The 18,032-nt window shown below is 37.4% G+C and overlaps 2 protein-coding genes across 4 annotated transcripts in view; both read left to right on the top strand.

Annotated features, from left to right (window-relative positions):
- Positions 1-8,164, top strand: part of LOC117381874 (protein Aster-B-like) — a 46,196-nt gene extending 38,032 nt beyond the window's left edge. For 2 of the 3 annotated variants that reach the window (XM_033978915.2, XM_055226706.1), the window contains 4 exons: positions 87-174; positions 1,111-1,218; positions 2,112-2,232; positions 4,586-8,164. In XM_033978915.2, the coding sequence (XP_033834806.1) occupies positions 87-174; positions 1,111-1,218; positions 2,112-2,232; positions 4,586-4,678 (410 nt within the window). In that variant the 3' untranslated portion in view covers positions 4,679-8,164. The remainder of the gene's footprint in view (positions 1-86; positions 175-1,110; positions 1,219-2,111; positions 2,233-4,585) is intronic. The other variant, XM_055226705.1, reaches the window with a different exon arrangement.
- A 1,197-nt stretch (positions 8,165-9,361) lies between these two features.
- Positions 9,362-18,032, top strand: part of LOC117382023 (dapper 1-like) — a 48,191-nt gene continuing 39,520 nt past the window's right edge. Inside the window, exon 1 of the mRNA XM_033979099.2 lies at positions 9,362-9,798. Coding sequence (XP_033834990.1) covers positions 9,547-9,798 — 252 coding nt within the window. The 5' untranslated portion in view covers positions 9,362-9,546. The remainder of the gene's footprint in view (positions 9,799-18,032) is intronic.

Consider the following 18,032-nt stretch of genomic DNA (forward strand, 5'->3'; position numbering starts at 1 on the left):
TGTGACCTTAGTGTTTGCAGGGTTGTTATATTGTTACAAATTATTAGTTGAGGTCCTGTGTTTAACAAATAAAGTTTTTTTTTCAGGTTCCACACAGACTAGACACCTCTCGGACTCTACAGGAGGCCTGGCACTTTACAGCTTCTCCAAAATATTACTTTTTATAAGCCTTGTGTAAGTAAGAGTTCTGTGTTAACTCACTTATCTGAAGGGTGACTGTTAAATCCTAGACCGTTGACCTATCTGTATTTATGTGAAATTGTAATTAGTATTTTGAACATGGCAAGTCACGTAGACCTTTTGTCTAATTTTAGTTTTAATTTAAAGCTGGGTTACCTAATTTTCACTCCGCAGAATGAGGAAGTAGGTACTAAACACTAAATACACTTTTTTCACTACTATTTTGTCTTCTGTTGTCCTGGTCTTTTTCGCAATTTTAGTTCAAATTTAGTACAAACCTGGTAAATTTGCAGCTTTGTGGTCAAAAATGTATAAAAAGGAGTGTGCTGCCGCCAGTGATTACTGCAGTTTCAAGTACTATGTGACATCATGCTCAACTGCCCTGAATACAGCCAGGTGTTTCTGTTTACACCTGGCTACATGGGCAGAGTTTGAAGCATGGATAACTGTTAGACCATTCACTTTGTACCTCACTCTTCTCTTTAATCCTTCAGTGCTGCCCAGTTTAGCCCAGTTTAGAGATGTGGCCGTGGGCAGAGTTTAGGTGTTTCGTCCCACTTTAAACTGAGGTCGACCACTCAAGCACAGACGATCGGAACACTGCTTTGGACACTTCTGAAATACAAAATCTTATCATTAGCTACAGACTGTGCACAGTGGTCTCATTTTGTCTCAAAGTGTAGCTTTTACCCTATACTCTACCCTATACACAAAATGTGGGTACCGCAGCTTTAAGTATGATTTTAATTGTTTCATTAGACTTTATATTATTTGTATGATTTCTTTCTAATTTTGCCTGTCCTTATTTTTTATGCATCCAATAGGATCTGTATAAGGTACTTTGCTAAAACCTGGCTGATTCTGTGGTTACTATATACTGTACTTCTGTGGGCCTATATTGAAGTAAATGTGTGTTTTTTTGTGTTGCAGTTTAATTTTGCTGGTATTTCTCAACTTGATGCTGTTCTATAAACTGTGGATGCTGGAATACACCACCTCGAGTCTAACGGCATCTCACGGGCTGAGGCCACAGGAGAGGTAACCATGGCAACATTTTCATTTTGTGGTCACTGGTCACAATTAAAAGGAAACCACAATGCTTTCTGTTTTACCTGAAATGTTCCACAGTAGGTATTAAACATATCTATGCCACATATATTCTATTATAAGTGTCTTATTGTTAAAGAATGCCTAAAGGCCTTGAAAAACACACCCATTCATATTATGAGTGGGGTCACCTCTCCACAGATCTGACTTTGGCCTGGTAATTAGTGGGTTTAATGCCATAAGGTGGAACATAGGTAAGAAAAAGCAGCACCATTAGAAGTCTATAGACACCTGTGTAATAGAATATTAGGTGAGCTCAGAGGAAAATACAGACAGCACCACATTTTTACACTGCCTTTCATGTGTAGAGCCGATACTCTCCTTTGTAAAGCAAACAAGTAAAGATGTAACACACATGAAACATTCTTAAAAGAGAACGAAAGGAATTATGCAAAATTGACATTTTAGAGCTTTTAACCATGTTATATTTGTGTCCTCTTTTCATTTCTCCTCTTGACGTTGTGTATAGAGTGGTGCATGCATGTTTGCGTAATCTTTATTCTCCTGGATTCAAGATGCCAAGTCTATTTTCTTAATTAGTGACACACATATGCTTCAAATGAAGAAAAAAAAAAGTCTGCTCGCTAGTGTGATTTGCAGCTATCCATAGGAGGAGCCGACAGCATGTAGCACATTTTTTACAATTTTCCAACCTAGAAATCAGCAGTCTTGTTTCTTTTTGGTGATTTAAAACGCCCAAAATACAACATAATGATCCACAGGTGTTATAGATTATAACTATATAGCAGACAAAAGCATAGAGTCTAGAGTTGTAGAATGACTGATTACATTGTCATTGCATGTCACATGTTGTGTCCCCTCAGCAAAGCCCCTCAGACTCAGATGGAGTGGGTGCAGCTCCTGGACTCTCAACAGCATTTCCATGACAACGAGCTGCATAAGTGGAAGGAGATCATCAAGTCCTCTGTGTTACTGCTGGATCAGGTGACACTCACAGCACTGGACCAGGGGCAGATATTTATCTCAGATTTACACGTGCACTATGTAACTGTTCAGTTTAGTGCAGTACCAGAGATGCCCACCCAGTCCTCTAGTCTCTGTAAGAGGATCCCATGATCCACAGTGTCAAAGGCAGCACTCAGATCTAACAGGATCAAGACTGAGACTTTGCCTGCATCAGCATTCAGGCGGATGTCATTTGTCACCTTGATAAGAGCAGTCTCAGTGCTGTGGTGGGATCTAAAACCTGATTAGAAGACATCAAAGGAGTTGTTCATTTCGAGGAAGTTAAGTTGTTGGTAAACAACTTTTTTGAGGACTTTGCCTAAAATCGGCAGATTTGAGATCGGTCGATAATTGTTCAATATTGTGGCATCAAGACTGCTCTTTTTTAGGAGAGGCTTGATAACCGCAGTTTTCAAAGCGCTTGGGAATGTTCCAGATTGAAGTGACATATTAACTATGTGAGTGAGTGGTGATAGCAAACTGTTGAGCACAGACTTTAGAAATTTAGTGGGTAACACATCGAGGCAGCATGTAGATGAACTCAGACTGGTGACAATCTCTTGGACAGTTTTGTCAGTTACAGGTGCAAAGTGAGTCAGCTCTAAGTGTCTAACCCAGCACCAGATGGCATTTTTAATGCTCCGAACCTTGTCATTAAAGAACACTGCAAACTCATTGCACTATATAATCAATCAATTAATAAATGCATTTAATCTGTACATTTAAAGCACACAGATGATTGATGAATCAATCAGGTATTGTTTATTGACATCGAATCTACATCACTCTTTTAATTGAGTTGGCACATTATCAATCTGGGATGACACTCTCGATTGGGATATGTCTATTTATTTTGTTTATTTAAAACAAAGACAGTGCATAGATTTGTTTAATCCAGCTGGAAAAAAACACAGGCCAAGATGGATTTTCTTGAGTTTATGAACTCAAATATTGCAAATTTAATCATTACCATCTTTAATATGAAAATTCCATATTAATATTAGTTTGCTCTGTAACACTATCAAACTTCGAGAACTGAAGTACATTGCTTTGTCACAGTGGAATGGAAAACAGCAGTGTCCATGATCCTTTGAGCTGTTTCAGTACGGCCAACAATAATAAGTTAACGTTATAATTCAAACACTTGTACTTAGATTTGGTAACCTTGCAATAAATATCTGCTTTGGGAAGAGAGGCAGTATCCAAATCAGTTTATAGCCCATAGTCCTTCTTTTGTACACTATATCCCCACTGGCCTGCACTGGGGTAAACAGAGGAACCCGAGTTGTACTTTTATGGTAGCTGTCTGCTCTGCCTGCTTAAACAAACATGAGTGGATGGTGGCTTTATCCTTCACTGTGGAACTGTCACAGCCCCGGGGTCACACCAGGATACAACAAGCATAACACTTAGGATTAGAGCTGAACAGTTTGAGAAAAGATCTTTCTGGCAAACATAGCGATTAGATTTGTGATTTGTTTTAATAACAACATTCTGTTCAAAGTTCACATTTTAAACACATCCAGAAGAATTGACAAAAAGATTGGAATATGAACTGACAAACTAATATAAAGAATCACATTTCAGAACATGTGCAGATCTTAAATACATGATTAGCTGTTTTTACGCAGAATAGGATTTTTTTTTGTTTGTGGAGGAAATTATGGTATTTTTAAAAGTGCAGCCTTTGAATGGACACAGTGAGCACATTGCAAATTATGATTTTGATTTGATTGCAATTAATCTTGCAGCTCATGTTGGGGGCCTGTACCCCATTTTCCACATATTTGTAGAAAATGTGTCTTGCCCCAAACATATATATTGCCCAAGTCCGCTGCGTGTATCTATATCTAATTATTATTAATTGACTGCAAACTTTTAAAAATGTTTCCACGCTTTTTGGGGACATTACATTGACTGACATTTCCTGATTTATCTGATTTTTACTGTCTTAAAACATGAGCAACAGAACTAGTTCATGTTCAAATATATTCCTCACGTGCCTTACACATTCTGAGCGTCCTAATTATTCACTGTGAGGAGTTTATACTTGTTTTTCAGAACTTTCAGAGACCAGAGTGGAGTTGTGCCGTCACAGTAAAGCTAACAAGTAGCATGCTAACCGCTCACTTCCTGATTATTAGACAATGAAATGCTTTATAGTTATATGCAGACAGTACACACCGGACTTAATTTTGACCTCGAGCTGCTTGTACAATATGTCTGTACTGAGACACATTTTGCTGAAGTAAATGGCAAAAAATCGGGTATAGGCTCTTTAAGTTCAACTCTTCAGTGTATCATGATTTTCCTTTCTTTATCTCTCCTGCAGCTCAGAGATTCCCTGGTGAACCTCCACAAAAACATCGGCTTCAGGGACTCCTCCTCTTCCCAATCCCAGAAGAAAGTGCAGTACCCCCATTGACCCATAGGCGGACAGACTACATGTGCAATATACTATGATACTCCGCCTCCTCCGCTGATCCAGTCCAGGTTTTTCAAACAACAACTCAAGTGACCTCCAACAGTCTGGACATCCACGGCAAAAAACTCTTTGCTTTTTTTTTTTTCGTCCGATATTAGCATGCTGCGTTAGCTAATATTCGAGCCGTAAGAATCTATTTTAGTGCTGCAAAAACAACGCATTTTCCCCTCTTTTGGGAATCCGTTAAACTGGAAACCACGGTAACTAACAGGCTAGCAGTATTTGTAAAATAAAATACACTTAGCATCAGGGCTAACTCCTAACAGGACATATGCAGTGAATCAGGGCGGGTCCCTGAAAACATACGCTGTGCTATACATTTTTGTGTGTTTCATGTTTTTGACAGCTGGAAAGCATTTCTTAAAGGAGATATATTATGCAGAGTTGACTTTTAACTTGACATAAGTTTTTATAAATTGTTCTCATCAAAACATAAGTTGTTTTTTTTGTTTCGTTGACTCCTTTTGCTTTTTTTTTTTTTTAACAGACTAAAAGCAGCAATTTATGTGAGTGTTTATGTAAATGACTGAACCCAGGAAAATGCTCCTCTGTGTTTTAAAGCCAATACCATTTCACTACTAAATTGATAATCATAATGTTAATGTTATCTTAATGTTAGCATCACGTTGCTAATTAGCTGTTGATCTACTCAACACTCACTAATGTTGCTAGCACAGAGCATCAGACCTTTAATCTAAGTGTTCTCTGTGAAAAGCTATGTGCTGATTTTTGTGTTTGTTTTTTTATATACAAATTAAATGTGAAATTCCAATATAGGAAATATTTTAAAAGGTCTTATCTACACAAAATTGACTCTTGTGAGCTTTAAGCCATATTATACCGTAATGTTACCTATTCAAAAACATATCTAAAGTTGTGTTTTGTTTCATTCACACATGTTTGAGTAATCCTTTATTGTTATTAGTCTGTTTACATCTCCAAAAGCTCAAAATTCTCCATTCCACCTTGTGATGTCATAATGTGGTAGTTTAACAGCTACCTTTTCTTTTTATTTAGTAGAGATTGGAAATTCTAGGGCTGAAATTATCCAAATGATTTTAGTCAAGGTGTAAGGTGTGCTTCCTGTATTTCCACATGAGTGTGTTTTCTGTCTGAGAGAAGAACTCAGCCTAAATATGCAGGGTTTGTGAGTTAAACACATGTGAATGAAACAAAACACAGCTCCATGTATGTTTTTGGTGAAGAAACAACATAATATAGATCAGAAAATAGCGTAATATGGGCCCTTCAAAGAGAAAAATGCATAATATGTCTCCTTTAAACTAAATTCCTTGGTTCTATTGTTTTCCTACCTGTATACATGTTTCAACTTTGCCTCATTCCATTCAACTCACTAACATGGCAGTCTCACTAACAGTATGAGCTATAACTCCATGCAATATCAAATGAACTTGTATAAAATCAAAATTGTATCTGATTATTTAATAGTTGACTAACAGCTGGCATGTTTCCAACTCTTTTTGACAGCCATGTGAAGTATAGCTGTGACACTGTTCGAGATTGTTCATCATTTTTACATATTTGAATTACGTGCTTACAAAAGTGTCACCCACCCCACATGTTCCACTCAACCTGGCAACATGAATACAGTGTATGATCATGTATGTGAAATGTTGATCACTTGTAATGTAATTTCAACACTATTATTATGACACAGTGGGGTGGATAAATGGCATATGAAAAAAGATGAACCAAAAAGTAAAAATGTTAAAAATTACAGAGACTATATTTGAAATGTAGAAATGCACATGTTCTTTCCATTTTTAGATTTTTTTTTAAAGGCCCTGTACCTTGTACATCTACTGTCTTAAATGTGAAGAAGCAGAACTAGTTCATTTTAAACAATTTGCAGTGGTCCAAAGTTCTTCCTCACTTACCTTATACATTCCAAGCATCGTAATTATTGGTCGTAATGAGTTATAAGCGTCAGAGTGGAGTTTTGCAGAAGAGCATCAACTGGCATGCGAACACGCACTTTCTGATTATCAGACAAAATGCTTTCTAATTAGATGCAGACAGCATTCAGTGGAGTTATTCTGAGCTCAAGAGCTGCTTATACAATATATATATTTATGTACTGGGACAAGACAAATTTTGCTCAAATACATGGAAAAAATGGGGTACAGGCCCTTTAAGCCCAAATGTGACTTAGCTTGAATGAAGGCTGACTTTGCACAGGTCACAACTGACCAAGTGAATTTAGCTGGATAGACATCTAGCTTTTACGTCTAGAGATAGGCCAATGCAATAATTTAATGCACACAAATAAAAGCGTCAAACAATTTCATGTTGACATTAAATGCGAACATTTGAACAATCCAAATATTTTATACATTTCTAAAAAGAATATAAAATAAATATTAAACTACAATTTTGTGTTTCTGCATTTCCGCACATATTTTATTTAAATGTGTTGGCTTTTGATTCAGAGTGAAAATATTTAAAGAGGGGGTATTATGCAAGTCAACTTTTTGGAGGTTTGTCTTGTTGTAACGTTGTTCCCTTGTCAAAAACATGCCTGAAGATGTTATCCATGCATTTGAGTAACATAGCAAGCAATCCCGGGCACTGTTTGATATGATATTTGATACTATGTTAGCAGTACAATTCTGTTCAATGCTCAGCCCACAGTGAAACATATTAAACATGTTAATACATTGTTTGAAGCAAATATAGTATTTTCAAAAAAATAAAAGGTAACATTAACTGCTAACACATGACAAATTTAGATCACCATACCTCACAGAAGAGCAATACCCTCTCTTTAACCAATCTGTTTCCATTATAAAATATAAAACTTTATTTTCATACAATCTATGCTATTATTTTAAATGGAACGTCAAACCCAAAAGCCATTTAAACATTGCATTTTGTTACTTCCATCTTTTTCCTTATGCATCTTACCAAATCACTCTGCTGTATATGAAATGCATGGCTGTCATATGAATGCTATCACGTACTATTAGAGGACCGATATAACGCATGGGTATTTTAAGAAAGTAGACCCTTAATTAACTAGACCAAGTGGTAAATGTCTCTAACTGTGGATTTTAATGCCAGCATAGATGATACAATATCGGAATTATTAAAGATGTATCACATAATATGTCCCTCGTTTCCATGACAATCCAAAGTGTACTTCCTGTGTCTTGCCTTCATCCAGCTCACCTGTTGTGTAGCCTTGTATGTGCATATACCTATATTTGGAAATGACTTATTTTGACTGCATAAATGACTCCTGGTTATTTATATGATCATATTGTACAGCATATTGATTGATGTGTATAGATATAGTTGGTTCCTGGGGACGCGCTGGCAGCAGACCCCAGGCCAAACGCACTCAACCGAAAGTATCGCTCAAAGAGGCCTGTGATGCAGAATGAATAAAAGGAGGGGATGAATGAAATATTGGTGTGGTATTGTGTGATTTTAGTATTTGTCACAATAGTTTTGGGATAATTTAGAACAGAGGTCATCAATCATTTTACACAAAGAGTAAAACAATTTGGAGATTTCCCCAAAAGTACTTCTACTTGTAATTAAGCACATTTTTGGCCATGTAACTGTACTTTTACTTGACACAACTGCAATTAGGCTCACCATATATAAACTAGCTCTGTAGATTAAATCAGGTCTAAAATAGGACTAAACCATGACTGAAGTCTAGTTCTAACTAAGGGCATACATATACATGAAGAAAGGCAACAATACGAATTAAACTGTATTTAAAAGCACAATAATAAAATAAAAGCATATTTTTCATGTTGGTTTCTGTTTATTTCACTGGAAAACTTCAAATAAACTGAATTACTTACTGTGAACCCTATCTTAACATGGGAGAACACTACGTGAGGAAATACTTACATACACATACACCTAGTTTTTGTATCACTTATCAACTACATTGTAACAATAATCTAAGTACAATGGAGACTAATTAGAACATGTATTTCTTTTTTTTTCATAGTTAGAAATTATTTGTGACCCTGAAATTTCATCTAAAATCCAAACCCAACTGTGCGTAATGCTCGATCCAACCTCCAGATGACGCACTCGGCTTTCTGTCGCACTTTGACGCTGGCAGACGAAAGAATAGCTTCACTTTGGTAACTTTTATATATCTACACTTATTTGCCAACCCTAAGATTTAGTCTCATATCACATTGGCAGCTTTTTGGTAAGTTTTCATTGATCCAACTTTGATTATAACTGCCTAAAAGCTGAAACGACCGAATTTGTTCTGTAGAATTAAACTTTTTAATGTTTAAGCTATGTGTCTGCTCTCTTACCACTCAAAGTCATATTTAGCAGTCCGTGTAAGCTAGCCAGCGTGGACCAGTGTGATAAAGACAGATATTACGTTTATAAGCAGCGGGCAAATCCATAATTGGTTAATTCACCATTTCTTGATCTTGACGTGCCATATTGTTCCAGTCCGTTAACTTTCTTTTTCCTCAGTTTTCCTAATTATGTTGACAACACGATCACATGCTTTCAGAATTGATGTGGTTTTCAGTTATATTTTTCCCTCCCAAGGTGACATAAGTGAGTGAGCCAACAAGAGCGCAGCGCCTGCTCCATACCATAACGCACAGCCCTCCTCCAACAGCAAAGCGCGCAGCTGTCCCGGCGCACTCTCAACTGGAGACGAGCCTTCAGTGCTTCAGTCTGACCCGGGAGAGCTGAGAAAACCACGGAGTACACGCGTAAAGGAGGAGGGGTAATGGGGTCGGAGCACCACGGTCACGGATCTAACCCAAACCAGTGAGGAGGACGCGTACTCGGGGATGTCTGCCAGTCTGGAACCGCCGGCGTCATTCGGACTCATGTTCCCGTTCAAAGAGGAGCGAAGCCGGAATAAGGAGCGCCTGGAGGCCAGCCTGGCGGCGCTGTGCGAGCTGGAGCTGCTGAAACAGAGGCAGGAGAGCCGGGTCCTCAGTGCGCTGTGCCTCGGGGACGAAGCTCCGGGGCGCACGGCTTGGACTGCGCTACGGGCAACGGAGCAAGACGCACCCGATTTCGGCGTGAGGCTGCAGACCGTGAGTTGTGGTGGCGGGGGTTTCCGTGGTGTGGGGGTATCAAGAGGGGCTCGGTGGACTGAAAGGCAGGAGTGGAGATAGCAGGCAGAAGTTTTGACGTGGGTTGAGTGGGAAAAGGTTACAAAGAACTGCACCGTTTAAGCTGATAAGGGGCTTTTAGAAATAACGTGCCAAAGAGGAGATAGTGCGTTAACTGCGCGTGAGAGTGGAGCAGAGGTGCGCAGAGTAGCCAAACTTGTAGTCAAGTAAGAGTAAATTTACTTTAAAATAATATTACTCAAGTAGAAGTAAAAGTAGTCCAAGAAATGACTCAAGTAAGAGTACAAAAGTATTTGGGAAAAATATTACTCAATTGAGAGTAACTTAAAGAGCAACTGTCGTAATCTGATTTACAATTAGTAAAACGTTAACTAAAGCACAAAATCTGTTATTTTCAAATGACAGACACAAAAATGAGAACCAAGTCTTATATGAAGGAGCAGTGCAAGAAACACAAATGTTCAAATCATTTCACATTGTCAACATAAAGCTTTTGTTACTTCCAGACTTACTTGAGTAAAGGTTTTGGTTCTGACTGTGTGTAAGAGTACTGTTACACTGTAAAATAAATTAATGTAGGAGTAAAAGTATGCTGCTAGAAAATATGACTATATGATTATATGACTCAAGTAATTCTAACTAAGTACTACCCACCTCTGGAGTGGAGGAGCAGGTTTGTGGCAAATTAGATCAAGTCAGCAGTGGAAAGTAACTAAGTACAAGAGTAAAAGTACTTTACTTCTTCCTGACTTTGAGCAAACAAACATTCAGGCTATAAAAATGTACAAGGAATCAGTTTATTCACCTTTGTTGACTAAAAAATCTGTACAATTCTTCATCAGGATCACCAGGGTTGATACTTTAATAGTTATCTAAAATCTTTGTGGAATACCGTTTACTCTAAAAAGTACATTTTAAACATGTACTTCAATACTTTTTGCTCCTGTATCTGTACTTTAACTTAAACATGTATGTCTTCTGCCACTGATCATTAGGTATTTAGTAGGTTACATTGTACAATGGATTCTTTTTCTTATACTTCACTATATCTGAGAGCATGTATCTGAGTATCTGTACTTTCCAGTCTACTCTTATTTTTGAACTGGACTGAAATCTCAACATTTCATACTAATATTATCCATTTAACAAAATCTATGTGAAGTACTTTTTCTTTTTACATAAAGTGGTATTTATAACTTTTACTTAAGTATTTTTGGCTCCTGTGTACTTTTACTTAAGTAACAACGTTGAGTACTTCTTCCACCTCTGGCACAAAATAGGCTACACAAAAAATTTTAACTGTATCCAGAGTTTTTGAGTTATATCCTCAGTGTAAACAGAATACACATTATAAAAGACAGATTCAGTTTTTCACAGCCCTGATTTGATTTTGTTAGATGTAAATTAGCTTAATAACTAGCTAAGTCTTTGATATGCTTTCTAAATCTTTACAAATCTATGAAACAAGATAATGAGATAGTGTGGCACTTGGTTGTGCACATCTTGGAAACTAGCAAGAAGCATGTTCAACCTTCAAGTCCAGACAAAGTGGGTTTTGTGTGTGTGGAGACATATTTTACTCACAATAATTTCATATATAAGATAAGAAAAATATGTTTGTTGTAGTTTAGACTAGAGCTAGGAAATCCAAGCTCTTTCTGGTGGTATTTTATGTTGGTGCACTTAGATCTTGCTCACAAGTTTAGATTATCTCCTCTTTTTTGTCCTTGTTTGGTCCTTTTGTATTCTAACATCAGACCTGGTTTACTCAAGATTTAATCCTGGTTTAAGTTGTACCAAAACTGACATAAGCTGCATTTCTACTACAGAGAAGATACAGGAAGGTTCTGTAGCTGAAAACCAAGTCAAAACTATGAGATACATGGAAAGTGAACTGAGGCCAACTCCAACCATGACGCAGCAAATCATATATTAGTCTTTAGCTCTTCTTTCCATCAACTTTTTTATTGGGTGCAAGTGTGTATCAACTAAGCTCCATGTTCTGACCCTGCTAAGACCACTCAGCCATGGAAGTCTCAACAACATTCTTATTCTCTCAACAACGGATGTTGCATATTAGAAAAGGAAATACAGTATCTCAACACTTGAATAAAACCATCCACGAAATTTTGAATCAGTGGTCAGATGTGGCGACTAGTACATAATTGCATTTTTTCAAGTAGTTTTATTTAAGCAGCTTTTTTATTTTCATATATCATGCTTTTACCCCTACTTGGGTAATTGACAGTATAAGAGTACTAAAAGTGTCGGTGACTATTCTCATTGTGAGTAAATCTACAAGTGATAAAAGACAATATTTGCATCGCTCCTACAAATATTTTTGGTCTGTTGTTAGAAAATACCAAACGAATGCTCTCTAAAGTTTTGTTAATCCACTTCCATTCACGTTAAACTACAAATCTGATGTCAAGACTAGAAAGTTACTCTTAAGTAGTACTTTTTTACTCTTCCTTGCGTCGTTTTTGACTACCACTTTGCACTTCTACTTGAGTAATAATATTTTTTAAGTAGCAGACAGTATTCTTACTTAAATGTACTACCTCTACCCACTATTGTCAGCAGTTGGGAAATTGAACTATTCTCTTTCCACACTAATTGTCTTCCTGAATCCCGTCTAATCCTACCATTGACCTCAGCACTTCGCTATGAACCCACAGAGTCATTACCATTTAAGGACACTTGCTAGCTTCGTTAGTTTCTCCTCTACATTTGTCCTAATGAACTACCCAGACATGTGCGTCCTTCGCGTTCCACATAAACCTTATAAACATTCGTGTTAAAAGTCCTTGTTTTTTAGAAAGCTTTCCAGAGTTTTGGAGTTCAGATTGTATCCGAGGAGCCAAGGAAGCAAGCAGGCCATGAGACTTTGAAGTAGCGTCCAAAAGCAACATGAGTGAAACTGGACGCAGCCGCTTCATGTTTTTTTGAGAAGGGGGAGCTATAGGGGCTAATGCAGTCTGCAGATGATAGCACAAGTATTTATGATATATGAGAAAGTGAAAGACTAGCGCTGTGGCATCAATTAGGCAAATATTTATCCAGAGATGCTGAGATATAAACTATACGATATCCACGAGGACATTTTTCAGCAGATATGTTAGTATTAATGCACTTTATGGTTCCATTAGCTGGGTATGATCATTGTAAGAGACATACATCTTCTGCTATCTGCTGTACTGTCAGTTGTGCAATGGTTTCTTCAGGCCCTGTACTGGATTTTTAGTGTCTTAAAAACGTGAAAAACAGAACAAGTTCATTTTAAACAGTTTGCAGAGGTCCAAAGTTATTCCTCTCTTACCTTATGCATTCTGGCCATTCTGATTATTCACGCTGATGAGTCTGTAAGCGCTTTTCACAACTTTTACAAAGCAGAGAGAAGTTTTGCCACCATGATAATGCTAACAACAACTAGCATGCTAACACGCACTTTGTGATTCTTAGAAAATGCTTTATAATTAGATGCAGACAGGCCACAATCTCAGGAGTTGCTTATACAATATATCGGTAATGACAAACTTGTTCAAATGCAAATCGGGTACAGGTATTTAAATTATAGAAACTCTGTACTTTTGGGCATTTCAAGTGAACATTCACACAGCTGCACCAGTGAGATAAGTTGGTTAAGAGTCTTGCCCAAGGACAGAACAAAAGTATGCACTGGATGGAGCAAGGATGGAAGCAGCAACCATTGAGATACTGAGATTCTGATTCATCCAGTAAAACATTTTTAAATAGGAATAGCAATTCTACCTCTGCTTTATAGACACTGTACTTGATTTTTATTGTCTTAAAAACGTGAAACTTTAAAGGGTTTGCAGTGGTCCAGTGTTATTCCTCACTTACCGTATGAATTCAGAGCATCCAATTTTCACAATTCTCAGAGACCAGAGCAGAGTTTTGCCATCAAGGTAACTCATACTTCCTGATTATTGCTTTTTATACTCTATCTGTACTGGGGCAAGATGATTTTGCTCAAATACATGTAAAAAAAATTGGGTATGGGGCCTTTATAGAAGAGCATGCTAAACATCTGCTGTATCCTATGTCTTATCTCCAAAGCTGCTGTCACCATTAGCTCTCTCCTGAAGGACATTTGGTTTACAGAGACAGATCCCACAGTACATCCTGTCCCTCTGGGTTCTTCCGGGGCTTTGAGTGTTCACACTTTAATATAAACATTACTGAAGACACAACGTTTGACAGGCGCATTATGACGATTTATGTCCCCCTAACCTATGGACCACCCCCGCTCTGTAGACACTGTCCAGAACTGTCCCCCTAAAACGTCTCACAAGTCTTAAATAATGTCTTTTACTATTATTTGGATGTCCTTGTTGGCGAGAGATGAAAGGTTTTCACAATAAGGGAGGAATTGGCAGGAAATATAATGTGACACTGCAAAAAAATTAATTAATTAAATTAAAGATTTTTTGTATTTATTCTTATGTATGATATTATGTTCAAATCAAATTAATTTTACTGATAACAACTCTAATGCTGATTTATTCTTATTTACAAAAACCCTAGACATGAAGGTCAAGTTGTTTATGTTATAATTTGGTGTTTTGGTTCAAGATAATTATTCAATCAGAAAGTAGAATGAGCCTCATTCGAGTTTCTCATTTGTGTTGCCAGTTTCACTGCTGAAATCCAGTTGGTTTAAACATAAAAAGACTCTTTCTAATCTGAATCCTTACTACATAAACTCCAGCACCTGCAGCCAATCATTAATCAGTGCTAGTGCAGCCTCTGGAGCTCAGTGAGTGAATTCTGGAGGTTCTGAGCTTTCACATTAGGCATGACCTGCCCATATACTGAGAATGAGAAAAACTTGTATGTATCTATCTGCAGGTTTAGGGTCTGGAAACCCAGGTTCAGTTGTGATTGTAATACCTTTTTTACAAGAGTAAGAGAGCAGACTACATACACTTCCTTAAATTGTATAATCCTACTTTATAAAGCTGCATTATAAATACTTTATTCTATAAAAAGACCTCTGAAAGAGAAGAAAGAAAATTACTCTAAATTTCAGAAAATGTTGAATATTAAATTTCTTACCCCCAAAATCTAAAATCAGAAATATATTTTGAAATATTTCTAAATCAAATGTTTTCTGATAAACAAGACAAAACAACTAAACCAAATTAAATAATATTGCTAAATACTAAATTCTTTAAGCAGACAACTTTTTAGAGCATTTAACCATGGTATAATACTTTCCCTTTTTTATTTACCCTCTCAAAGTTTTTTTATTTTCTTAATCAGTGATGTACATTGGATTCTGCAGCATCGTGTAGTCATTTTGGCACAAATGTTGCTATCCATAGGAGGGACACCAATTCCCGGAGCCAATTCCCGTCTGCCTCTTTATGGCAGGCAGGGATTGGCTCCTAATACTTCATTGGGCACCACAATTTTCCAATCTGGACATCTGCGGATTTGCTTCTTTTATTAAGTCGGTCGATCAATATTGCGATTTAAAATGTCCAAAATATAACATAATGATCCGCAGGTATCAGATTACAACTATATAGCAGACAAAAGCACAATGTGTCTTTTTCAGTCTAGAACATTTGGCTCATTTTCAGTACACTACTATATTCCTCTCACTTTCACACACTCCTGCCACTGATGACTGCTTGTCCTCCCGTACATTTGAAGTGTGATCTCTGGTTGTGTAACAGTGGCATGTGGGCAGACAGGAGCAGACATAGGGAGGGGGCATTGTAAAGATAAGGCAGAGAAAGTTATCAGCAGCAGAAGCCAGTGGAGCGTGGAGTGTGCTGAGCCGTGCTCTGGTTTAGACGTGTTAAAAGTTTATGGGATTTCCTGTTAACAAGGAGGAGGTAAATATAGTAGATATGGGGTAATCTAAATGCAGAATTACACTTAAATTGTATTGTACCCAGGGGTGGAAAGTTATTAATTACAAATACTCACGTTATTGTAATTAAGTGGATTTTAGATCTTTGAACCTGTACTTTAACAGAGTATAATTCTAGGTATGTAATTGTACATACAATTTACATCTAAAATCATAGTACATAGTTAGAGCACAAACCCGAATCATCCCAATGAGCTGCTCCTCTGCTAACTAACTAGTGTCAAGTGTACACATTTGGCAGCAGGACTTGTACCTGTAACTGAGTCTGAATAATAATCAACAACTAGAATGATTCCGTAATCCAACAGAATTTCATAAACACCAAAGAAAGGAAATTACTTGTGAGTAACGCAGTTCCTAGCATGTCTTAATTTTGTGTACTTGTGTACCGGTACTTAATATATCATTACACTAGCAATTATCTGCAATGTTTTGGTGCTAGTGCTAAATTACTAGACGCACTTGAACGTCGTCACCCTTTTCCATCTATTCAGTTCTTTGACCTGCATGTAGACAAGGACAAGAGTGGTCTGACAGGTTTTGGGGTAAAGATGATTTGAACCTGCTTGTTTAGCACACTTAATGTGCCAGAATACATTTTTATGTTGGTGTTCTGTAAATAAATATGTAACAGTGTCCGTAACTAATATATTCTTCTCATCTCTGTGCATGTTAAGTTTATTCCATGTTGTAGCTCATTCTATTCAGTAGATTCCAATGGTGCACATTCCAGCTGGACTGTCCTCTGTCGCCCCCTCTGCTCAGAGCGCTCTTTGTCCCCCCACCCCAAGGTCAGGCTTGAATTCTCAGTTGTTCATGTGTATATTTATCATAGCTCCACTCACTGCCCTGGACTCATAACTCGAATCAAATCATAATTCTTCTAATCTGTGCTAATCACTAGATATGGACTACACTGTGTATATGAAGAGAGTGTGGGCTGTTTAAGGCCCCTTCAGAGCCTCATGATCCCCAATGTGAATAAGTGGAAAATGGAAGACCTGTTACATTACAAACTTATGTTTATTTACACTGATAATGGTGGCTTAACTTGTCACAGTCGCCCTGGGGCAGACTGGCTGTCATTCTGCACCAATGGCAAGTCCAACCACCACAGATGACTCAGTTAATGATATAGTGTCCATACAGAGCCATACATTCAGTCTAACTGAGCCATCAGAGATTTTAAACTAATGGACTAATTCAGGCTACAAAAGTCACCCTATTGTTAGTTTATAATGTTCAAAAGACTTATTTCTATTATTTAGCATTACTAACAAGTAATAAAAATGTTAGGTTAGTTGTAATGTTATTGGGCCTCATTCATGAATGTTTTCCTAAAAAAATAAGAAGATGCTATTGCCAAATTTCCTCTTAAATGACAGTTGCGCCTAATTCACCAACATCCAACACTCATTTAAACTTCATATACAGTGTCTTCTAAACTTTTATATATGGCCAATATGGGCTTGGCATTATTGCATGTGAAAGCACGAGGGAGAGAATGAATGAGGAAGTCAGGTGGAGCGCTTCTACCAACTACCGCTGTTTTACAGGTTCACTGGTGATTAAAAATGTCCAAGCACACATGAGCACACTCAATGGGGGTATATTTAAGTCATCAACTTACTGAAATAAATGAGGGCTATTTATCAAGCTTTCTGCAAGTAGCAAACGTGCGATAAATAATGAGGGAGGGGGGCAGGGGAGGGGGGCTCATGTGAGTGCGCTCTGGTCATGGGGAGTGATAGAGGTGTGGAAGTGTTGAGTCCAGCACAGTGATCAGGCATAGGCCTGTGACAGTGGCCCATATGGGGACACTGGGGTTGGGACAGGCCTTGCAGCCTGTAAAGTCTGATAAAATAAATAGACTACATGCTCTAGAAAACTCCTCATAATTGTTGTTGTATTGCACTGTGCATAAGATTTTTTTTAAATATAAGTAACATACAATCATGTAGGAATTAGAACTTTGTGTTGCATTATCAAAGTAATAATATTCTAAAACAGTATAATTTTTGTGTAGTAGAAGTGCTCCTGACTGATTTGTTCTTCCAGAAGAACATTTTCAGTTAAGAAAACATTTTGTGAATGGCAAAAATGTTCACAATTGTACATTAAGTGTGTGTTTGTAAGAACACTTCATGAGTGAGGCTCAATGGCCTTTAAACATGTTCTTGAGTACATATGCTTTGGCATCTCATGTTTTAGAACTTAAAATAATGACCGTGTATAACATCAGACATTATATTTCAGTTTGGGCTCTCACCATAATCGAATCTGGTGTAGA

This window comes from Periophthalmus magnuspinnatus, chromosome 14, assembly GCF_009829125.3.
Source record: "Periophthalmus magnuspinnatus isolate fPerMag1 chromosome 14, fPerMag1.2.pri, whole genome shotgun sequence".
NCBI lineage: Eukaryota > Metazoa > Chordata > Actinopteri > Gobiiformes > Gobiidae > Periophthalmus > Periophthalmus magnuspinnatus.